Genomic DNA, 22705 nt, shown 5'->3' on the forward strand with positions numbered 1-22705 from the left:
TGGCAAATTATCACAGTTCACCGCTTGCTATGGGCTGTAGCTGGAAGAGCCTCTTTTGGCAAAGATCCTTATGAAATTTGGCAAGAGACCAAAAAGACTTTAAAAATAGCAGTTTTTACTAATTCTCCCAGACTTGACATGTCTATTTATGATTTTGGCTTGGGCATGCTGCTAATGGAGCCAAAAATAAAAGATGCCTATTAAAATGGGTGAAATAAATAACAAGTCCCAATGAGCAATAAAACTAAAATAAATTTAAGTTGTTTTAGGAGTGATATTTTAAATTAGGCTTGATGTATTAACTGTAAAACGAAAAGGTCTGATCAATGATCATCGAAGCAACTTAAAATGATTTCACTCTTCTCTTTTAAACAAGCCCAGTTTGTATTTTTTCCATGTTATAAAAATAAAATCAATGAAGCCACTGATTAGATCAGACTCCTACCTTTAGATCCCGTGGATTGATATCAGGATTTGTCTGACACTGCAGAGGTCCCAGAGTTTGAATATGGAAAATATAGAGAAGAAATTCATCCCGGGCAGAGAAAGGCCAGCCCACCTCCAGGATGGTGTCATTGATCGTACTTGGTCCAATATTGTGCAGCTGTAAACAAGTGACATGTTATATAATGACACAACCAAAGGCAGAGAGATGAAATCAAACTCCATACACTCTACACCCATTTAAAAAAGCATATATTGTTGGTTTTAAGTCATCTGGACTATGACTGTGGAAAATAAGAAAATGCAGTCTATATGGCAAGAAACATTCTGAAAACATCGTGAGCTGGTGTTTAGAGAAAACTCTTCAATCCATGAAGCTCTAAGAATGGATTTCCTCAGTGAAGACCATACTAACCTTGTTTGATAATTGTGATGCTCGCTTTAAATTTATGTTAATTCAATCATACAACTGGAAATTTTAATTTTGATTGTATGCCTCAAAACATAATGACTCCTTCTTTACATTGAAATCTGCCTCCGCTTTCTTGACTACTGACTGTCAATTGCAACCATATGTGATGCACTCTCTTTCACCCTCTACAAGAATGTCCATCCATCAAGCGCCAAGGCAGGCCCATGATCACCACAGTTCATTCCAAGTGTGCGTTTCAAAGCTGAGCTCCTTCTGTTTCCATCAGCAAATATCAAGGCAAGAAAGGCCACATCTCATAAAGATATGAACATTTTTTGACATATGAATCCTGTACTTGGAGGACACAAAAGTGTTTGCCCAAAACACTAAGTACATTTACATTTATTACGTTTTTTTTAAATTTACTTTAAAGACGGAAGGGATCTTCTGTCTTTTTCTTTTTTCTCACAGTTCTGAAAATTACAGTGATCTATACAATAATGGATAATTGCTTTTGCTTACTAGATGGCCTGTTTAATTTACCTTATCAAAGAAGCATGGCAACTGTTGATATAGTATATTTTGAGTCATGAAATTAGCAATGTAAGAAATATTTGATGATTGCTTTTAGCATTACCACTAATTATTCTAAACATTTATAATCCATGCTAAGATTTGAGGCAGGACTGCCCTGAGAATGACTGAGTCTGAATATGTTCTCAAATTTTAAAGTTTCACCATTCTTGAGCAGAAACCAACATATACAGTTTTATTAAATTATTTGACTTCTTTTTTTCTTTTTTCCAGTGAGATTCTTAATCAGAGTGACTTTGGAGACTGTGTTATCCTTTTGCTATCAAAAGAGCTTAAGACAAAGCTTTGATCCAGCTTTGGACAAGGCTCCTGAATCAGAGCCTCAGGTTGGGCAGATGACAGAAGTTTTCATGCTGATGCTGCCCAGGAGTTGAGGCATCTTCCCCACGTTTGTAAACAGTTCATCAGTTTTGAAAAGGCTTTATTGTTAATCTTAGGGGATGTTATTCATGTGCCTTGTAGCCTGAGATGAAAGTCATAGTCAGAATTACTAGATTAGAGGCATGAGAGGCATGAGTTACATAGGGAAGGAACAGAAGGCATGAATTGAGAAGGAACCTCAAACGGAACGCCTTGGAACAATGGTTTTACCAAAATTCCATGCCTGGTCCCTTGAAAATGAATAGAAATAACTACTCTTGACTTTATTTAAAAAACGATACAAAAAAAAAACAACAGAGCAAAACAAAACAAAAACCCGAACAACTACTAAACTAACCCTTTGCTATATATTAGTTTCTTTTTTAAAAAAGTATTTATTTTTATTTCTTTATTTATTTTTGAGATTGGGCCTTGTTATGTTGGCCAGCCTGGTCTTGAACTTCTGGCCTCAAGTGCTTCTCCTGCTTCAGACTCCCAAAATACAGGGATTATAGGCTTGAGCCACTGTGCCCAGCGATATACGTTGGTTTCTAACTGAAAAAAATTTAAATGTTTCAGGTGATGGGTCAACGGACCACCTCCCTGTTTACAACGTAATGCCTCAAATGGGAAAAGAACATCAGCTCCCTTTTATGCGTCACTGGTTTACTTCTGAAAAATATTTTACTAATCAACAAACTATTTAAAATCTCAGAATAAGATATTCATTTCCAATTTGGATTCTTTGGATGAAACGTAAAATTATTTTTATCTATCTACCATCTACTTATCACATATATTATATGTGCCTTTTTTTTTTTTTTAGCACAATAGTGAATAGTTCATAATGTTTTCTGACTGGTACCTTCTAGTTGGTGACCTGCAGTTTAAAAGATGGGTGGGTTGGCCGGGTGCAGTGGCTAATGCCTGTAATTCTAGCACTTTGGGAGGCTGAGGCGGGCAGATCATCAGATCAGGAATTTGAGACCAGCCTGACCAACATGGTGAAACCCCATCTTTACTAAAAATTCAAAAATTAGCCAGGCGTGGTGGAGTGTGCCTGTAGTCCCAGCTACTCAGGAGGCTGAGGCTGGAGAATCACTTGAGCCGGGGAGGCAGAGTTTACAGTGAACCAAAATCTTGCCACTGCTCTCCAGCCTGGGTGACAGAGTGAGGCTCTGCCTCAAAGAAGAAGAAGAAGAAAAAAAAAAGATGGGTGGGTTTTAAGAATATCTCAAAATGTAGGAAAAAATGAAATAATTTAGGAAGCTAGCCATTTTTATGTCTAGGTTGTCCAAATATTAAAAAGGAAATAATTCAAAATGACAGTAACAACAACAGTAGTAAGATAAAGTGTTTTTAGCCTGTAATGGCTCTCATGCTAAGGAACAAGTGATTATATCCAGAATTACCCAACAGAACACCCATCACACCCCACTGCAGTATGATAGCATAACAGCAAGAACCTGTGCAGTACATACAGCTCAGAACTTTGGCTGATTTGTTTTAAAATGCTATCTACTGCGGTCCTAGCACTGTGAGGGGCTCAGGTGGATGGATCGCTTGAGCTCAGGAGTTTGAGACTAGCCTGGGCAACATGGAGAAACCCCGTCTCTAGAAAAAAATATAAAAATTAGCCAGGTGTGGTGGTGTGCACCTGTGGTCCCAGCTACTCAGGAAGCTGAGATGGGAGGATTGCTTGAGCCCAGAAGGTCGAGGATGCCCTGAGCTGTGACTGCACCACTGCATTCCAGCCTAGGAGACACAATGAGACCCTGTCTCAACAACAACAACAAAAAAGGGGCTGGGTGTGGCTCATGCCTGTAATCCCAGCACTTTGAGAGGCCAAGATGGGCAGATCACCTGAGGTCGGGAGTGACCAGCCTGACCAACATGGAGAAATCCTGTCTCTACTAAAAATACAAAATTAGCTGGGTGTGGTGGTGCATGCCTATAATCCCAGCTACTCAGGAGGCTGAGGCAGGAGAATCACTTGAATTGGGTGGTAGAGGTTTAGATGAGTGAAACTCCATCTAAAATAATAATAATAATAATAATAATAATAATAATAATGCTACACAGAATTTGTTTGCACAGAGCTTAAGAATAAACTCCTAACACAACTTTAACACAGACAACAGCTACCTCATAAATATGTTCCACCAATGGTCCAACCTCCTCCTCTTTGCGGGGTTCTTCTTCTGGTTCCCAGTTGTGAATGGGCAGAACAATCTGTGGAGGGTGCGACACTCTGAAACATGAAATGCCCTGTTAATTGTTGGCAGTGGCCCAGATAAAGAATCTTTCACTAGTGGACAGTACACTAACAGCAGCAGAAGAAAGTGGTTTTCGATTCATTTGAGTAGATATTGCCTACAGGGAAAAATGTTGAAAGTCAGGTCCAGCAGAATGATGACAGTGATGGTGAAGGATCTGAAACTGCTACTGCAGGCTCTCCAGCCCAGAGGGCGACTATTTCATAGCATCTCATTTTGTGGGCACTAAAGAAGAGTGGAGAGTGTTCCTGAGTTGAGATGAATAACACAAACTATACATATACAAATATGTACATCCATCTGTTTTGCTTGTGAGGTGTGTGTGTGTGTGTGTGTGTGTGTGTGTATTTAACCCCTACTTTCAGCCAAATCAAGAAATGGGACTCTTGGCTGGGTAATCCCAGCACTTTGGGAGGCTGAGGCAGTCAAATCACAAAGTCAGGAGTTTGAGACCAGCCTGGCCAAGATGGTGAAACCCCATCTCTACTAGTAATACAAAAGATAGCTGGGCATGGTGGTGCCCACCTGTAATCTCAGCTATTTGGGAGCCTGAGGCAGGAGAATCATTTGAATCTGGGAGGCAGAGGTTGCAGTGAGCCAAGATTGTGCCATTGCACTACAGTATGGGAGACAGAGCGAGACTCTATCTCAAAAAAAAAAAGGAAAGAGGCGACTCTTTTTTTGCAGATAAAAAAAATCTAGGATGCTGTGTGTTGTGTCAAATGTCCAGTTTTGAAGAAATACAGTTTCTGGTTGAAGATATCGGAGTAGAAGAGCGGCCATGAAACATTCCTCCTTCCTATATTTCTTTGGCTTCCTGGGAAAGCCAGGCCCAGAGCCAGAACAAAATAAAGTGTGATTGAGTTATGGAGTGGTCTTCCAGATATCTCAAGTGTGAGAGGGACACACAGAGTTAAATGGTGTAATCATGGAAGTAGGATATTAACTTGACATAGGATTATTTTTTCCTGTAACTTACACCTAGAAAATGAGCATTGGATAAGTGTCATACAATACATGGCATTATTCCATATAAAAAGTTGATTACAAACTAAATTGTTATTTTTATACTCCTCAAAACAAACCAATGTTTTCTAGCAGTTTTTAGGTAAAAGGTAGCTTTAAAAGAATTCCTAGACTTTTGACTAAGAGTAACCGCAGCTGAAAACATCTCTTTTGGCAATCAGATGTCATAGTGCCCCTTTAAAGGTATCCAATAATTAGCATGGCCTCTGGCAACTTCAAATGTTAGCAAAATTTGTTGGGTTATATTCTGACTCTAGGGCAAACAATTTAATTTCTGTGTATCTCTCTTTCTTCATCTGGAAAATTATGATAAACTCTTTGGTTTGTGTACCACAAATGATTGGAAAACATCTCAAATGCTTTTTGGTCAAAATTAATTTGGCTGCATTGCTGCATTGTTTTCTAGGAATGAGCACATTTTAAAAACAGACAACCCACAGAAACGTTGCTAAACTGCATAACTCTTCATATATATCCATACTGTGCAACTGTCAAATAAGTACAGGGCATGACTTTGCTGGGCTGATACCACAAGCATTTCTACCTTTATACTGATTTCTCATTATGCTATGCTTCATTTTCTATCTGGGTTTGATTAAATCATGACAGACTGCTTTCATCTGAGAGAAGCCCAGAGAGCCTGGATTTCTATTCCCATCTTGACAATCTCACCACCCAAAGCTCTACTTTGCTCTCAGCTTGGCACAACAAAGAGTTGAGTTCATGTTCAGTTCAATAACTGTTATCCATTGTAAGGTTCTAGGGAAACTTTATTTATTTATTTATTTGTTTGTTTGTTTATTTATTTATTTATTTATTTTTGAGACAGAGTCTTGCTCTGTCTCCAGGCTGGAGTGCAGTGGCAAGATCTCAGCTTACTGCAACCGCCTCCTCCCAGGTTCAAGCAATTCTCCTGCCTCAGCCTCCTGACAGGTGTGCATCACCACACCCACAAATTTTTGTATTTTTAGTAGAGACGAGATTTCATGATGTCGGCCAGGATGGTCTCGATCTCTTGACCTTGTGATCCTCCTGCCTCAGCCTACCAAAGTGCTGGAATTACAGGCATGAGCCACCAGTCCTGGCCAAAACTTTTATTTTTATTTTTTGCACAGAGAACAATACAGCACATAAGCTGAACAAATTTTCTCTGAAAATTTTTGTTTTTATGGTCATTAATGCATAGGACTGGCCATAAATTCCCTAGGGTCATAGAATCATATGTATTTAGACCTCGACCAGTACTGTGGAGATGATATGGTCAAAACCCCTCATTTTATACATGAAAAGAAGACCGTTGTACAGAGAAGTAGAGGGTTAGTTTCCGGTGAGATCCAGAAGTCAGATTTCCTAAGTACCACCTACTCTACTTCTAATATAAAATGCACCATGGGGGAAGCCTAAGCCACAGTGGTATTTAGTGAATACAACTTAATGAAGAAACATATCATCTATTAAAACATCATGTCAAAATCGTTTCAAAAGCATGCCTCACAAAACTCAGTTATTTACCCACTGAAGACTACTTCAATCCAGGGAAACCACGGTAAAGAATGATTTTATAAAGAGCTCAACTACATCAGTGAAACAGTGTTCATGGTTTTCAAAGTGAATTTTTTAGAAAGAAGGAAGAAATCAAGCAAGGAATACAGAATATATTGAACTAATTTGCCTAGGATGAACAGCCAGTGTGGTAATCTTATGACCCTCACTGCATAGCCCTCCATCCTAAGAAGGAAGATAGAAGGTTATCCCATTGAGACCCCTAGGTAAGAAGAATACTGGGGAACTATTAATTGTAACAACAAACATGAGAAGTGAATTTTGGGAGAAGCAAGGGATTCGTTTTTTTTTTAAATTAAACCTTATTTTGAGATAATTGTAGATTCATATGTAGTTGTAAGAAATAATATGAAGAGATTCCATGTACCATTTAGCAGTTCATCCAGTGGCAACAGCTTGCAAAACCAAAATGTGATGTTGTATATAATATCACAACCAAAATATTGACACTGACATAGTCAAGAAAACTTCTTTTATCACGAAGATCCCCTTTTATAAGAAAATCAATTCCCTCTCTCCCTATCTCCTCCATATCTCTTTGCAACCAGTAATCTGTTCCTCATTTATATAATTCTGTCATTTCAAGAATGTTATATAACTGGAATTATACAGGATGCAATCTTTTGGGACTGGCTTTTTTGACTCTGCATACATCTCTGAAGGTCCAGCTGTCTGTCAATTGTTCATTACTGTTTATTGTTGAGTGATATTCTATCCGATGGATGTACCACAATTTCTTTAACTGCCAACCCATCAAAGGACATTTCAGCTCTTCGCAGTTTTTGGTCAGTATTAACAAAGCTGCTATAGAGATTTATGTACGGATTTTTGCATGAACCTGTTTTCATTTCTCTAAAATAAAGGAATTAGATTTTCAGTAATTTGAAGTTTATACACAATCAGGAAATTCAAATCTGAGGATTTAGTAGTATGTTGTGAATCCTATTTCAAATCCTTGTTTTCAAACCCTATCATTCCCAGACTGCAAAGACTGCTGTGCATTGTATGGAACAGTATTGACTCTACCTGCTGTGGACAGTATCCTGAGCAGACCTTGGCTGTTCATGTTTATGGTCTCTCTTAGTACATAGCTATTCAATCCTGGTTGTTTTACAAAATCTGCAATCTTATTACTCTTCATAAGCTCAGTATATGTGGTCTCTTATAGCCAAGTTTACTTCTTAGAGACATGTGCTAAACGGATCCTCTATACCACAAAATGCATGCAAGTCTGCTTAAAGATGATGTTATCTACCTTTGAAAGAAATGGAACAATTATCAGTATTTTTTCCCACTCAAATAAATCCGTTTTGTTTATTTTTTAATTATAAAAAACCAGTAGATAAAAACTGCTTAAAATAATGCATGATAAATTACATCAGAATAAACACCATCCACCAAAAAAAAAAAAAAAAGAAAAGAAAAAAAAAGAAATTTCCAGGAGACTCAACATGGAAGATTTTCAACAAAGTAGCTGTTTGTTCTTTGAAGTACTAAACATTGAAACCAATGTTTTGCTGCATATTTGCAGGAAAGAGTTTTACTATGTACATGGCTAAAAAGAATTTTAACACAGTCTTAGAGCATAAACTGTGGTCAATTGTTGGACATTGATCTAGCTATTAAAGTAACTACATTCATATGAGAAATTCAATTTTAATAATCTGTTTTGATTATTGGCAAAGTGAATAGAAATTTTCTTCTAACTGTAAGTAAATAATATTGAAAATATTAATCTCATAAAGTGGATATTGAGAATAAAGACAGTTATATTCAGCTATTAGCTATCTTGGATTTAGTTATGGCCTAACAAATAGAAACATTTCCCAATCTTAAATTTATTTTGGAATTAAAAAACAGTTTCAACTTATTTTTTGGCTAGAAAAACTAAGATACACTAAGCTTAAGGAAAAAGACAAAAGTTAATATACATTAATTGTAAAGTTTGAAAAGATATAAAAATAAGATAGTAAAAAATAATGTTTGTGTTTTTTCCTCTGATTTTTAAAAATAGCATTTTTCTCATTGAGAGAGATATGAGAATGAAATTCGAAGTCAACAAAAATAAAACATCTAGATTAGCTCCAAATACCTGTAAATTAAACAAGTCACTTCCCATGAATCAACTCATGACTAAGGAAGAAATCACAAAGAAAACTAGAAAATGTTTTCAGCTGAGTTATAATGAAAACCCATCGTATCAACATTTTGGTATGCTGCTAAATTTATAGCACTAAATGCTTATATACAAAAAAACTCTCCAATCGAGCATACGATTCTGCATAGAGGAACTAGAAATGGGAGAGAAAATCAAATCCAAAGAAAGCACAAGAAAGGATAACAAGAAAAGCTGAAGCCAATAAAATAGAAAAAATTTAAAGAAAAAATTTTAATAAAAATAAACAAATTTTTTGGAAAGATCACTAAACTCCAGACAGACTGATCAGAAACATTAAAAAAAAAAAAAAGGAGAAGATATAAACTACCAATGAGAAGAATGATGGAGAAGGCATCACTAGAAATCCCACAGCTATTAAAAGGACAATCAAAAAACATTATGAGCAACTTTATGCCAATACATGTCACAACTTAGATGAAACAGATAAATTCCTTTAATAAGAAACTACGAAAGCCCATTCAAATACAAATAGATATTATAAATAGCCTTACATCTAAGAATGAAATTGAATTATTAAAAACCGTCCTACCAAAAAATCCCCCCAAAATCCTCTAGACTCAGAAGCCTTCACTGAATTTTAGAAAAGATTTAAGGAATAAACAATACCAATTCTACACAAATTATTCCAGATAATAAAGCAGATGAAGGAATACTTCCAACTCATCTTATGGAGCTAGCATTCGCCTAGCTCCAGAAAAAGATATTCCAAGAAAAGAAAACTACAGATCAGTACATCTCACAAATATAGATGTAAAAGTCACTAACAAAATTTTAGCAAGTTGAATCCAAGAATATCTAAAAAGGATAATTATCAGGACTAAATGCGATTTGTCTCCAGAATGCAAGTTTGGTTTAAAATTAAAAAACAAAAATTAATCAGTTCACCACTTTAATGGGTAAAAAAGGAAAACAATTTAACCATCTTCATATATGCAGAAAAGCCATTTGAAAAAAATTTAAACATACATTCATGTTAAAAAAATTCTCAAGAAAAGTAGAAATAAGAGGGAACATCCTCAACTTGATAAATGGTGTCTACAAAAATCCCGCAAGTTGGCATCAAAGTTAATCGTAAAGGCTAAATGGTTGTTCAAGACCAGCTTGTCCAACATGGTGAAACTCTGTCTCTACTAAACATACAAAAATTAGCTGAGCATGGTGGCGCATGCCTGTAATCCCAGCTACTCAGGAGGCTGAGGTACAAGAATCGCTTGAACCTAGGAGGTAGAGGTTGCAGTGTGCCAAGATCGTGCCACTGCATTCCAGCCTGGGTGACAGAGTGAGACCTAGTCTCAAAATAAGTTATAGTATAGTTTTATAATGTAACACTCAGGCAATTGACATGAACGAATTACAGGTACATGCACCAAAATGAATCTCAAAAACATTGGTTTGAATGAAAAAAAATCAGAAATATACATGAAGTATGATTTTATGTATGTAAGGTTCAAAATACTATCTCCCAGGCAGGATAGCATGATCATTTCTGAGCATGAGCTCTGGGAGACAGGTGCCTGTATTTACATTCTGGCATTTTCTAGTTTAATCTTCAACAGTTTAATGCTGCAATCCCTTATCTGTACAAGGAGGACACTAGTTCATTTTAAGATGTGTCAACCTGGGGTAGCACCCAGAAAGGAACAGTAAAGTTTAGACATTGCTATTATTCTCTAAGCCACTAGGGGGCGCTCCAGCGGCACCAGGACAGCAGGGCAGGCCCCATGGCGACACTGGCTCTGCCTGCAAAAATCCCAGCGGTCATCACGGAAACTTGTAAACCACCGTGGAAAAGGAAGGGAACCAGGATTCTGGAACCCCAGTTAAATTTGATTCAAAATACCAGTTGACATTTTTAGCCAAATCCATGATTGTTCTGAAAAACCAGAATCATAAGAAAAAAATCAATGAAGTCTAACTTCAAGCAAGATAAGAACTACACACAAGCCATTTCTGAATTCTTTTTCCCCAAGGCATGGATTTTGCAGCTGGTAGTCATTTCCTTGACCCTTTCCCCCCTGTCTCTCAATTGATTGTTTATTGGCACCTTCCTCAAAGAATAGGACCAAAGGAAAAAGATATAAAATAGAGATTCATTCGACCCTTGCATCTGAGAGTCAGTCATTTATTAAACTCCAGATGTGTGGTAGGGCTAAAATGTCATCATGCTAAAATAATTATTGGAGAATTGAGGGTTTTTTTTCAGGTAATCACATGGTGGTCTATTTTATCTGGCTTCTTATCAACTGGTTTTTATAGTTTGATTACTGAACTGTCAATTTGGGGAATAAAGTGAACTGAACTGTCAATTTGGGGAATAAAGTGTTTTTTTTTTTTTTTTTTTTTTTTTGAGATGTAGTTTCACTCTTGTCATCCAGGCTGTAGTGCAATGGCACGATCTTGGCTCACTGCAAACTCTGCCTCCTGGGTTCAAGTGATTCTCCTGCCTCAGCCTCCTGAGTAGCTGGGGTTACAGGTGCCTGCCACCATGCCCAGCTAAGTTTTGCATTTTAGTAGACACAGGGTTTCACCATGTTGTCCAGGCTGGTCTCAAACTCCTGACCCTCAGGTGATCCGCCTGCCTTGGCCTCCCAAATTGCTGGGATTACAGGCGTGAGCCACTGCACCCAGCATAAAGTGATTTCTTGTTTTGATATTTTTGGAGTTATTATTTAAGGTTTTCTCTACTTTCCAATGGAAGGCTAATAATGATCAGTAGAAAAGAGTGAAAATTAACATCCAAAATGAACTGTGATCTCTAATGCATTGGGAAAATTCCAGATTGTTTTCACTAGCATTTTATCTTAAGCCTACATACAGAAGGCTGTTATACTATTACAATGTGTTGCTTACTACTTACCCTCTTATTTCCACCTGTGCCACAGCAGTGATGTTGATTTGCACGCTCACAGAATTGCTGTCTGGATTGTCCTTGTTGGAACTAAAACACAGGGAAATGTGATTTAAATATATTTGCTCAGATGTATTATTACAATATATGGTCATAAAAAACATTCTGTATATCACAGGAGCAACACATCACTAACCTGATCATTGAGAAAACAAGTGTATTCATTCTCCAAAATCATAACCATTTGTATAGAGAAATGCTAAGATCTTTTATGATCAACAGTAATGTGACAACTTTCCATGAAGAGACACTTTCATGGAAAGTGTCTGGAAATACAATAGGTATCTAGAAAAATGAACACTTTTTTAAATGAATGAACTAAAAAGGCACTGAACTGAGTTCATTTTTGCAGCTTCTACTTTGGACAAATTCCTTACATCTCTGTGCATATCATGTTCATTGCCCATCAAATAGGAAATGACAGCTTAGCCAACTCCTGATTTTCCTTGCTAATAAAGAGGAGAACTGGCATGAATAATGCAGAGAAACACATAATCGAAACAGCATTGGTGTTTGGCTCTGGGACGCATCATACCATATATTGGCAGCAATTTCATCTTCCTTACGGTTTATTTCTTAAGTTAGTACTAAAATAAGCGTCCATTCACTGCATACTCACCAGCTGACTAGGACAAGGAGTTGGAGGGAATTTTAAAAGACTGGTTTAAATAACACACTTTTCATTACCCACAATACCCTGAACATATATAAATAGACCCAAGGAAGTTGGACAGTTCATAAACAGCCAATTAGGAGATGACGTGGATATTTACAAAATGCATCAAGAATCTCTAGATAGAAAGTGTGTGTTTAACAATACTTCTTTGAACAGTGGCAAAATTATTTTTTAAGTTTGCTGGGCTTTTTTTCCGTCTCCAGCAAATATAATTAGATATGAAACAACTTTTAAAAATGCGTGTGTTTCGAAATGCATGTGCTGTAAGGAAAATAAAACATACTTCACAAAGAGGCTCAACCAGTAACTGAGTTTTAGAGGCAGCTTCCATCTGCATTTTATAGTCCTATTATGCTTTCCTTGAAGTCACTAAAAACTTAGCAAACTGAGACACGGCCACATCACCACTAGCAGGTCATGTTTATATTCAGGTGTCATTAGGAAGAGAAGGCTTCCTCTTTTTTCCCATCCAAGTACTAACCAGGCCCGACCCTGCTTAGCTTCCGAGATCAGACGAGATCGGGCGCATTCAGGGTGGTACGGCTGTAGATGCTTCCTCTTTTTTCATGATCAGATCTCACCCAGATTCAATGGGCAAGCTCCAGCACCAAGAGGATGGTAATGGGGTAGGCTCTGGCCAGCTTTTGAAGCTTTCCAAATGCGAGAGCTGGAAAGGATATAATAAAACTGCTTTCAAAGCAGGAGGAGGCAGAGCTGTTCCCATGATGCTTCTGAAAAGTCCTGGCCGATTTTATATACTGATAAGACAACTTAAACTGCAACCACACATAAAAGATATAAACAGGCAAATGTCAGGCTCATTTCCTGGAATGGAGCATCACCACAAAGCCTGTGACTGAGCTGAAGGGACTTGTTCACCAGAGGCTGAACCCCAGTTTCCAGACCATTTTGTTAACATCACATCTGGGGAGGATCAGTCAACTAAAAGGTGGGTGTGTGTGTGTGTGTGTGTGTGTGTGTTTAAGGCAGTATTCTGAATTCTAACCACTAAGAAATAATTCAGTAATTGTATTTGTTGCAGACTTTACGGTTCCAAACACATTATGAGTAATTCTTTAGTTTGGAAATTTAAATATAGTTGTGCCACAGATGAACCGGACTTTTTTCTATTTCCAGTTCACTACTTCTTTGCAGCCATGGAAATTACAGCTATGAAAAAGCAAAGTTTCATTTAAGTTACTGCATAATTCTATTGTATTTTGTTCCCAGGTGGTTTAAATAACATACTTTTCACTACCCACAATACCCTGAATATGTAAACAGACATTGAACATTGAAAGCATTCTTGAACACAAGTCTCACACGAGGCTTTTCAAGGCTGTTTTCAAACGCAGCAAGAACAACAGCCGATGCTGAATCCAGACCTTCTGTCACACAGACTTGCTGTGACACTTGCTCCTGCCTACCAGTGGTGTCAGCAAAATCTCCTGGTAAGATGGGAACCAGGCTTGATAAATAACTTAGATGCTACCTTGACCTCTTTCCTGAAAGGAAAGCTCCCTCACTAATACCACTGCTACATCCAAACAAGCCATCCCTCACTGCCAGGGAAGCTGAACTATTTAACCCGTTGGTGCTGGTTCTATACAAGAAATGATGGATTTCCTCTTTACAACTGCACCCTATGGTGCATACTATGGATAGCCATGTTTTTCACTTTATTACTACGCGGCTATGTTCTTTTTCCTTACTGTCTCCTATTTCCTATTTTCTAACATTCCCTCTATGCCTTCTGTGGTCTTCGGAATGTCAGCAAAGATAACACAGTGTTCGTCTCACCATTACTAAGGAAGCAACTCTGAGTATGGTCACAAAGACCTATTTGTATGTGACAACTGCAATCTGAGACACGTACACAAGGAGGAAAATGTTTGTGTCGTGTAGAACAAGGGCATGGAGAGAACGCTTAAGGCAAATATTTGGTAACAGAAAATATTTTAAGTTTATTAACATATAAAGCCCATTTCTTTTTTGACTTCTATTTGTGAAAAAGGGATTCATTAAATACAGGTCATGGCAGGCAATATATGGTTTGCAAGAGTTTAGACTTTGGAACATTTGGTTTAATTTATTTTTGGTTTAAATATATTTAAACCAAATGCAAAAGCATCCATCTACATCCTTATTTTCAGCTTTGGAGTCAGCTAGCAAAGCATGCAGATAAATGCTCACCTCTCAAATACCCTAATATTTGAGTACTTACAGTGTTTTGACAGTTTTTACAATGTACACTGTAAAACTCAAATACTAATATTCTTTTTTTTTTTTAAACAGAGTCTGGCTCTATCACCCCAGGCTGGGGTACAGTGGCACAATCTTGGCTCACTGCAACCTCTGCCTCTGGGTTCAAGCTATTTCCCTGCCTCAGCCTCCAGAGTAGCTAGGACTTCAGGTGCATGCCACCACAAAATGCTGGGATTATAGACATGAGCCACTGTGCCTGGCCTCAAACACTGTATTCTTGTTTTTATATCTATAAAGTATGTTTTGGGAATTTAATGGTGTATGTATATTCCAGTTCTTTCTGCATTTCTGCATTTTTATATTTTTTAGAGTAATGTTAAAATAGCCACGAGTAGAAATGGAATGTAATCATTCATGACCCATTGTTTAACATGAAGGAGAATGTTTAAAAAGTGGCCATTACTATTTTACAGCAAATTCAGCACTTCATTACCAAATTTGTTATTTAGGGAAGGCATCTAGAACACCACCTAGTGTTTTGGTGTGTTTTTTTTTTTTGGAGACAGAGTCTCACTATGTTGCCCCGGCTGGAGTGCAATGGCGCTATCTTGGCTCACTGCAACCTCTGCCTCCTGGGTTTCAAGCGATTCTCCTGCCTCAGCCTCTGGAGTAGCTGGGATTACAGGCGCCCACCACAACACCCGAGTAATTTCTTGTATTTTTAATAGAGACGGGGTTTCACCATGTTAGCCAGGCTGGTCTAGAACTCCTGACCTCAGGCAATCTGCCCACCTTGGCCTCTCAAAGTGCTGGGATTTCTCTTGCTTCTTAAATGAGCTACTAACTGCATCCATTCTCTTTTGTAACTTCAACCAAGAGTGAGGAGGAAATATCAATGAATTTGCTTTGTACCTTTGTACAAGACTTCCTTTCTACATAAAGGTTGTGTATTTTATGAGAGATGTCTCTTCCCAGGTGACACAAACTTCATGTCACTGGAGGATCAGTGGCACAGACAATGATAGAGAGGAACAGAAACTTCAAGTTACTATCTGGAGGGATGGTGGTTCTTTGCCATGACATGGTTTTTTGGTCTTTGTTTTTAAGATACTTAGAAATATCAACAAAAGATTTCCAAAATAAAAATATTTAGGACTACCTAAACCTTCAAGATATTTTTATAGATAGAAAGAAATGATTTAATATGCTTTTGGTAAAATGAAGGAATATTACAGAAGAATTCTCTCCATCTGTATCCTATCATTAAACTGTATCCAAATTTAAAAAGCCTAAAATTCAGCAGAAAATGTTTAAGTTAAATTCAAGAAAGACTTCATTAAGCTTGGAAATGAACACCTAAGGTAAGCTAAGAAAACCTTTCTCCCAGAAATCTATCAAAAAGTTTGGCCTGGGAGAGTGATTTGTGACACAAATTGCAGATTTTTAAAAATCTGCTACATTTTTATGGAATTTATATATATTTTTTAAAAATCCTAAAACTTTTATTGAAATATCTATTAAAAGGTAACCCATTGAACAGAGTCATTATTCTAAAAGTCATCACACTCTAATGATACTTCTTGCAAGATATTAAAATAAAATGAGAGATTAACCATCTTGCACCCAACTGTGGTTACGGACTTCACAGACATTTTAATACTTAGAGCAAGGGTTCACCATGCCAGGCAAGCTCTAAATAAATACAGAAGGCCTGTATGTCCTGTTTGCATCTGTGTTTTCAAACTTTTTAAACTGGAGACCACAAAAAATACATACATCTCACTGGACATCTTACTATACATATTTATACTTACATGTATAAATATAAAATATAACATTTCATGAACCGTACTAATATATATTATATTGTATGTTACTTTCCTTTTAATATTGGTCTAGAGACATTAAACTGATTCCATTACCCAGCTAATGGATTGAAGTCCACAGCTGGGAAGACTTTCTGCAGGTCTTCCTGTTCATGAAATATTTTCAGCCACAAAGAAGCAAACAGAACAGGTGGTAAGAGGGTAAAATTACAGATGAATTCTAGAACAGCGTCAGCCTTAGAGAAGAGAGGCAGCTATCTACATGGCTCAGCTTATCATTGCTAGAGAAGGGTTTGCCCTCAAAACAGAGTATCTCGCCTGCATCCTGCCACATTGCAAATGTGAAATCTATGCTTTTTTTGCACAGATTTTGTTCTCAGGGACTAGGTGACATCCAGTTGAGAGCATAGGAGTTAGGGTGGGGGAGGGTATGTGCTTTGGAATGAGGAAAAGCAGGAGTAAAGCAGGTGGGCAGGTACCCAGGACAAAATTTTGCTATCTCGTAACTTCAATCTCTTTTTCAAAACCCCTAAAATGTTGAAATAACTGAAACAATGGAGAAAAACAAAGAAGAAATGAGCTGTGAAAGTCTGGGTGCTAATTTCAGAAGAGCTTTTAAGGCGAATGACCCTGACAAGTGGCATTATTTCACTGTGGATCTCTTTTCTGTTAAGGGCTGTCAATAATGCAGGCATGTAAAGGTCTAACCTTCTGATTTGGAGATCGAAGTTAATGCTCATGTTTGTTTTCTCAAGACGTGGAACTGCAAATCGGAGGCCCAGAGAATACTAAAAAATAAAATAAAATCACACAGGACACAAAGTTATTACATGAGAGTAGCTCGTACACATCATAAAAATATTTAGTAAGTCATTCCTTCAAAACGCCGCCCTGGATCACCGTAACTGCTTGTTCTGCTTCTACCCCAGGTGGCTGAGAGCTGAGAGAAGTCATACAAAGAACTGCAGGGCCCAGAAGATTCAGGTCACGGTACAGTTTGGTTCTCTCTCTCCGTTTAGTCCTGTACTGCCTTTTCTCCTGCCACCTTTTTGTGTGTTAAATTGAAAACAATCCAAAGCTATGAGAAGAAACTGATTGACTGATGAGACAGGGTCTCATTCTGTCACCCAGGCTGGAGTGCAGTAATGTGAGCATGGCTCACTGCAGCCTCAACTTCCCAGGCTCAAGTGATCCTCCTTCCTTAGCCTCCCAAGTAGCTGGGATGCACACCACCATGCCTGGTTAACTTTTTTGTTATTTGTAGAGACAGAGTCTAGTCTGCTCTTGAACCCCTGGTTACATGCAATTCTCCTGCCTCGGCCTCCCAAAGTGCTGGGATTACAAGCATGAACCACCACACCTGACCAGAAATTGACTTAGAAAACTATGATGATTCTATTTGATGGACATTTATATAGTCATTGAAATTATAGCTGTGAAGTCAATGCAACAATATGGAAAATGCTTCTAATGTAACAATCAACAATGAATGAGGGCTACAAGGTTTATGTGCAATGCATCTCAGCTATGGGTTTAAAATCTATAAACTGAAAAATTCATCTACAGTACAGGAGTGCAGAAGTACTATAGGAAAATGTTTCAGAATAACATGTTCTAGTTGAGGTTACAGTTATATGGATTATTTTCTCCTTTTTTATTTTTCTAAAATTTTTAAACTTTTTATCATTTTTATAACCTGGAAATAGATAAAAACATGGGGAAAATAAATCCAGTGAGGATATAAATAAGGAAGTAAAAATAATAGTTAACACATCTGTATATTATGTTACTTTCTTTACCAAGCACTGTACTATGCCTTACACACGTGCTCTCACGTAGTCCGAAAAAGCACTCTGAAGTAGGGGCATTATACAATTGAGCAGCAACCTGAGGATTAGAGAGATGAAGTACCTTGCTCCAGGTGGAGTGCAAATAAACCACAGAGCTAGAATTGAAATCCCTGCAAGCCGACTTTCAAATCTGTTATCACAGCTGCTGCAGTAGCAGAATCAAACCATTAATGAAACCTCATATTCGTATGAATCAGTAACAATATGAGCTAATAATCAATCATCTCTTTTGTCATAAATCAGCAGCAGCCCTTACTGAATGTGTTCGCCAGCCCGTACTGAATGTGCTTTGAGCCATGTACTGTCCCAGCAGCTTTACATTTGTCCTATCATTCATTGCTCCAAACAGTCCCACAGGTGGGTGTTTTCCCATTTCAATGTAACTTGCTCAAAGTATCATAGCTGATAAAAGGCATAGTTGGTATTTAAACTCAGATGTGTCTTAATTATAAGCCATTATGCAAGGATAATTTTTTTTTTTTTTAAACAGAGTCTTGCTCTGTCACCCAGGCTGGAGTGCAGTGGCATGATCTCAGCTCACTGCAACCTCCGCCTTCCAGGTTCAAGCAATTCTCCTGCCTCAGCCTCCTGAGTAGCTGGAATTACAGGAATGCGCCACTATGCCCAGCTAATTTTTGTATTTTTAGTAGAAATGGGGTTTCACCATGTTGATCAGGCTGGTTTCCTACTCCTGACAGCCTTGGCCTCCCAAAGTCTGAGATGACAGGTGTGAGCCACAGTGTCTGGCTGGATGACCTGTTTAATGATTTCAAAGGAGCAATTTCTATCAGGCGTCTGCACATGCTCTTCTCTTTTCTTTAGAAACCTTTTGGCTTTTTCTTGCCTTTTCTACTTGAAGAAACTCTAACTCATGCCTCAAAGCTCAGGACAGGAGACATCTCCTGCCATACCTCCTGTAATTCTATGGGCTAGGTCAGGCAGAATTGTTCTCATTTGTATCCTCCATATGTTTTTTACCACTCAAGTTATGACACTGCTAATTTTGAGTTTCTTATTGAATGAAGATGGTATGTTTTTATCTTTATATTGCTATTCAAACTTGGAAGGCCCGGTGGCTCAAACCTGTAATCCCAGCACTTTGGGAGGCCGAGACGGGTGGATCACGAGGTCAAGAGATCGAGACCATCCTGGTCAACATGGTGAAACCTCGTCTCTGCTAAAAATACAAAAGGAAATTAGCTGGGCATGGTGGCGCACGCCTGTAATCCCGGCTACTCGGGAGGCTGAGGCAGGAGAATTGCCTGAACCCAGGAGGCAGAGGTTGCAGTGAACCGAGATTGTGCCATTGCACTCCAGCCTGGGTAAGAGGAGCAAAACTCCGTCTCAAAAAATAAATAGATAAATAAATAAAAATAAAAAAATAGAAGCAGTGCAATAAAAATTGCTAAAAGAATGATGAGAGTGGCCAGGCACAGTGGCTCCCACCTGTAATCTCAGCACTTTGGGAGGCTGAGGTGGGTAGATCACAAGGTCAGGAGATCGAGACCATCCTGGCCAAATGGTGAAACCCCATCTCTACTAAAACTACAAAAAATTAGCTGGATGTAGTGGTGCATTCCTGTAATCCCAGCTACTTGGGAGGCTGAGGCAGGAGAATTGCTGGAACCTGGGAGGCAGAGGTTGCAGTGAGCCGAGATCACGCCACTGCACTCCAGCCTGGTGACAGAGTTAGATGAGGGTGTGTTCTTATTTGCTCATTTCCAGTGATAGAAATCTTACTGTATTGCAATAGAGGCTACCTAATGTTGGTTTTCCTTATATAACAATCAGCATGGGATGATGAAGACCCAGTGAAGGTGTGACAATTTCATACTGGTAAGAGGCACATGTGTCCTTAACTAGTACCAAACAACAGATCTCATGGCATTGATTTTAAAGTGCTTTCATTGACTCCACCATTTAAAAAAAAAATCTTCCCATGAGAACATTTGCAACCTGTTATGAATCTTATTGGCATATAAACATCTTATATTACTATAGCTACTCTATGAAAATGACTTTACTGTTTAGAGATCAGAAGTAAAGCTTCTGAAGACTACTTTGAATATTTTGTTAAGTTAAAATACAAAGTCACTTGAAAATGATTTTTAAAAGATATTAGATGGAACTAAACATTCCCAGCAATTTATGATGCTTTTAAAACCTTTAGCACTGCTTTTACATTTGGAATTTTACCACAACCCACTGAGAGTATTCTTTTTAAAGTACAAAATGAAGAGGAAAATAAATCAAAGTGTTTTATAACAAAACAGAATGCAATAAAATTTGATGTGTTTAAGGGCATTAAAGAATGAGATAAGAAAGCTATTAGGTTTCTTCTACTATGGCCCTAAGAGATAAATGAATATAAACAATTTACTTCTCTGACTTCTAAGGATTATTTGCTGGTAAAATGAATTGGCATTCTTTCACATAAACACATTTGTAGTTAAGACCACACTGCGATTTTTCCCTCCATTTTTAAGGATATTGGTGGCCAGTTTTGTTCCAAGATTACCTTTAGATGGCCTCTGGTCTAGATGTAACACTTCTAATATTGAAAAAAGAATGAATGACCAGTCACCTACAGACGCTAACACTATTCTACCACATCCATTCATTTCTCTTTTGCCTTAGGTAACTCTTCTTATTAAATTAGGTGGTTGGATTTTTCTTAAAAACTAGCAAAACGATTCATTAGCTTCTAGATAAAAGGACTATTATAGTGAAAAATGTTCTAATATCTCAGTGTAGACATCCCATGCTCTTTTTCATGGCTTCATTTTAAAGTCTCATCTGTTATTCATTAGTTTTTATCCAAGGACTTTTCACCATGTTGCAGACCAGTTAGAACATAGGCTTTGCGGTAAGGCTTGGTTTGAATCTTGGTTCTAACCTTTACCCTCTGTGAGGCTTTGCCCAATTCATTTGACTTCTCTGAGCTTCAGTTTTCTCATCCATGATATAAAGAAAATACTTGACACATCGGCTTGTTTTGAAAATTCAATAAAGTAACATTAAAAAAAGCTCCCCTCCTCCCAGTGATGAATTGATAACCTAGAGGGCAATCAATTCAAGGTAACCAACAAAAAAAATCTGTTATAGGAATGTACTTGTCATTTAAATATTTATTTTGCCCCAAGAAGTAAGTTTACTATAACTTCAGCGCATTTTTGAATACCCAAGATCAATGCAACATGAATGCATAAAAGAGCAAAAATATCATTGTAGCACAATAGTCTAACATGAGAAAAGTTTCAAATGCTCAAGTAAATGTATGAAACATCAGGCTAAAAGGTTTATTAATTGAAAGACTTATCAGCATCTTTAAAATGCAAATACATACCTGAATCTCCCAAGGAAGAACATGACATTCAACAGTGACCATCGAACTCCCTTTTAAAGGCTGCTCTCAAGGGACTAGCACTCTTTGGAATACACTTTGGGAGGTGGTTTTAATACAAACCTACATAATCACGATTTTCCGTGAAGTTTCTTTGAAACAGGCTACTTCATTGGTAATAATAAACATCTAATTTTGAATAGAAGAATATGTATGTTCAATTTATGTTGCTAGTACTTTTAGAGTTCAGAATTTTTTTTCTGATTTACTTCATAAAATAATTGCTACTGTAATATCTATTACAAGTCACCATGCATATACTTCACTGTAATTGGATAAAATTAATTTATTGTCTGAAAGTAATCCTGAACGAAAAGTTCCTAAACTTGGAAACAAACAGGAGAAATACAAGAAAAAGAAGGAGGAGGAGGAGGAGGAGGAGGAAGATGAGAAAGAGGAAGAGGAGAAGGAGGAGGGGAGGAGGAGGAGGGGAAGAGGAGGAGAACAAAGAGCTATTTTTTCTCATGCACATTGGAGATCATTATTAATCTTTATATTTTTCCCCTTGCTACAAAGCTACAGTTTTCTTTATTATTCTTCAAGTAAAGTAATGGAGAATATAGACTTGGTGAAGCTGATTCAAAAACTGGATTATGACAGTATTTTAATTTCAAAATACTGTGAATGATATTCATACAGGAGTTATATTTGAAATGAAAGTTAATTTAATTGCCACTGCTAAGACCTTTGTTCTAATTTGGTTATTTTTAAAGTCTTTACTTACATTGCATTTCTTATTGAGTTCAAAGAAAAATATTTAAAGAAAATATCTGTGGTGAAAACAAAATCTGCATAGATTTGTTGCAACTAAAAGACACCCAAGAGTAATGTCTAAAGAGAAAGCATAGAAGAGCATGCATCTTTCTGTGCTTAGCCTGAGATGATTCACTCTGTGTAGGTTATAATGTGAAATCCCACGACTCTGGCAATTTCCTGCCTAATTTGTTGTTGCTACTAGATGCTGAGTTGCTGAGTGGTAACTG

The 22705-nt window shown here is 37.6% G+C and overlaps 1 protein-coding gene across 1 annotated transcript in view; it reads right to left on the reverse strand.

Moving 5' to 3' along the window:
• Positions 1–22705, reverse strand: part of ITGA8 (integrin subunit alpha 8) — a 194117-nt gene that overhangs the window by 47316 nt on the left and 124096 nt on the right. The window contains exons 22-25 of the mRNA XM_002750061.6: positions 17178–17257; positions 11712–11792; positions 3956–4061; positions 446–604 (exon numbers count right to left, since the gene is read on the reverse strand). Coding sequence (XP_002750107.1) covers positions 446–604; positions 3956–4061; positions 11712–11792; positions 17178–17257 — 426 coding nt within the window. The remainder of the gene's footprint in view (positions 1–445; positions 605–3955; positions 4062–11711; positions 11793–17177; positions 17258–22705) is intronic.

Source organism: Callithrix jacchus, chromosome 7, assembly GCF_049354715.1.
Source record: "Callithrix jacchus isolate 240 chromosome 7, calJac240_pri, whole genome shotgun sequence".
Taxonomy (NCBI): domain Eukaryota; kingdom Metazoa; phylum Chordata; class Mammalia; order Primates; family Cebidae; genus Callithrix; species Callithrix jacchus.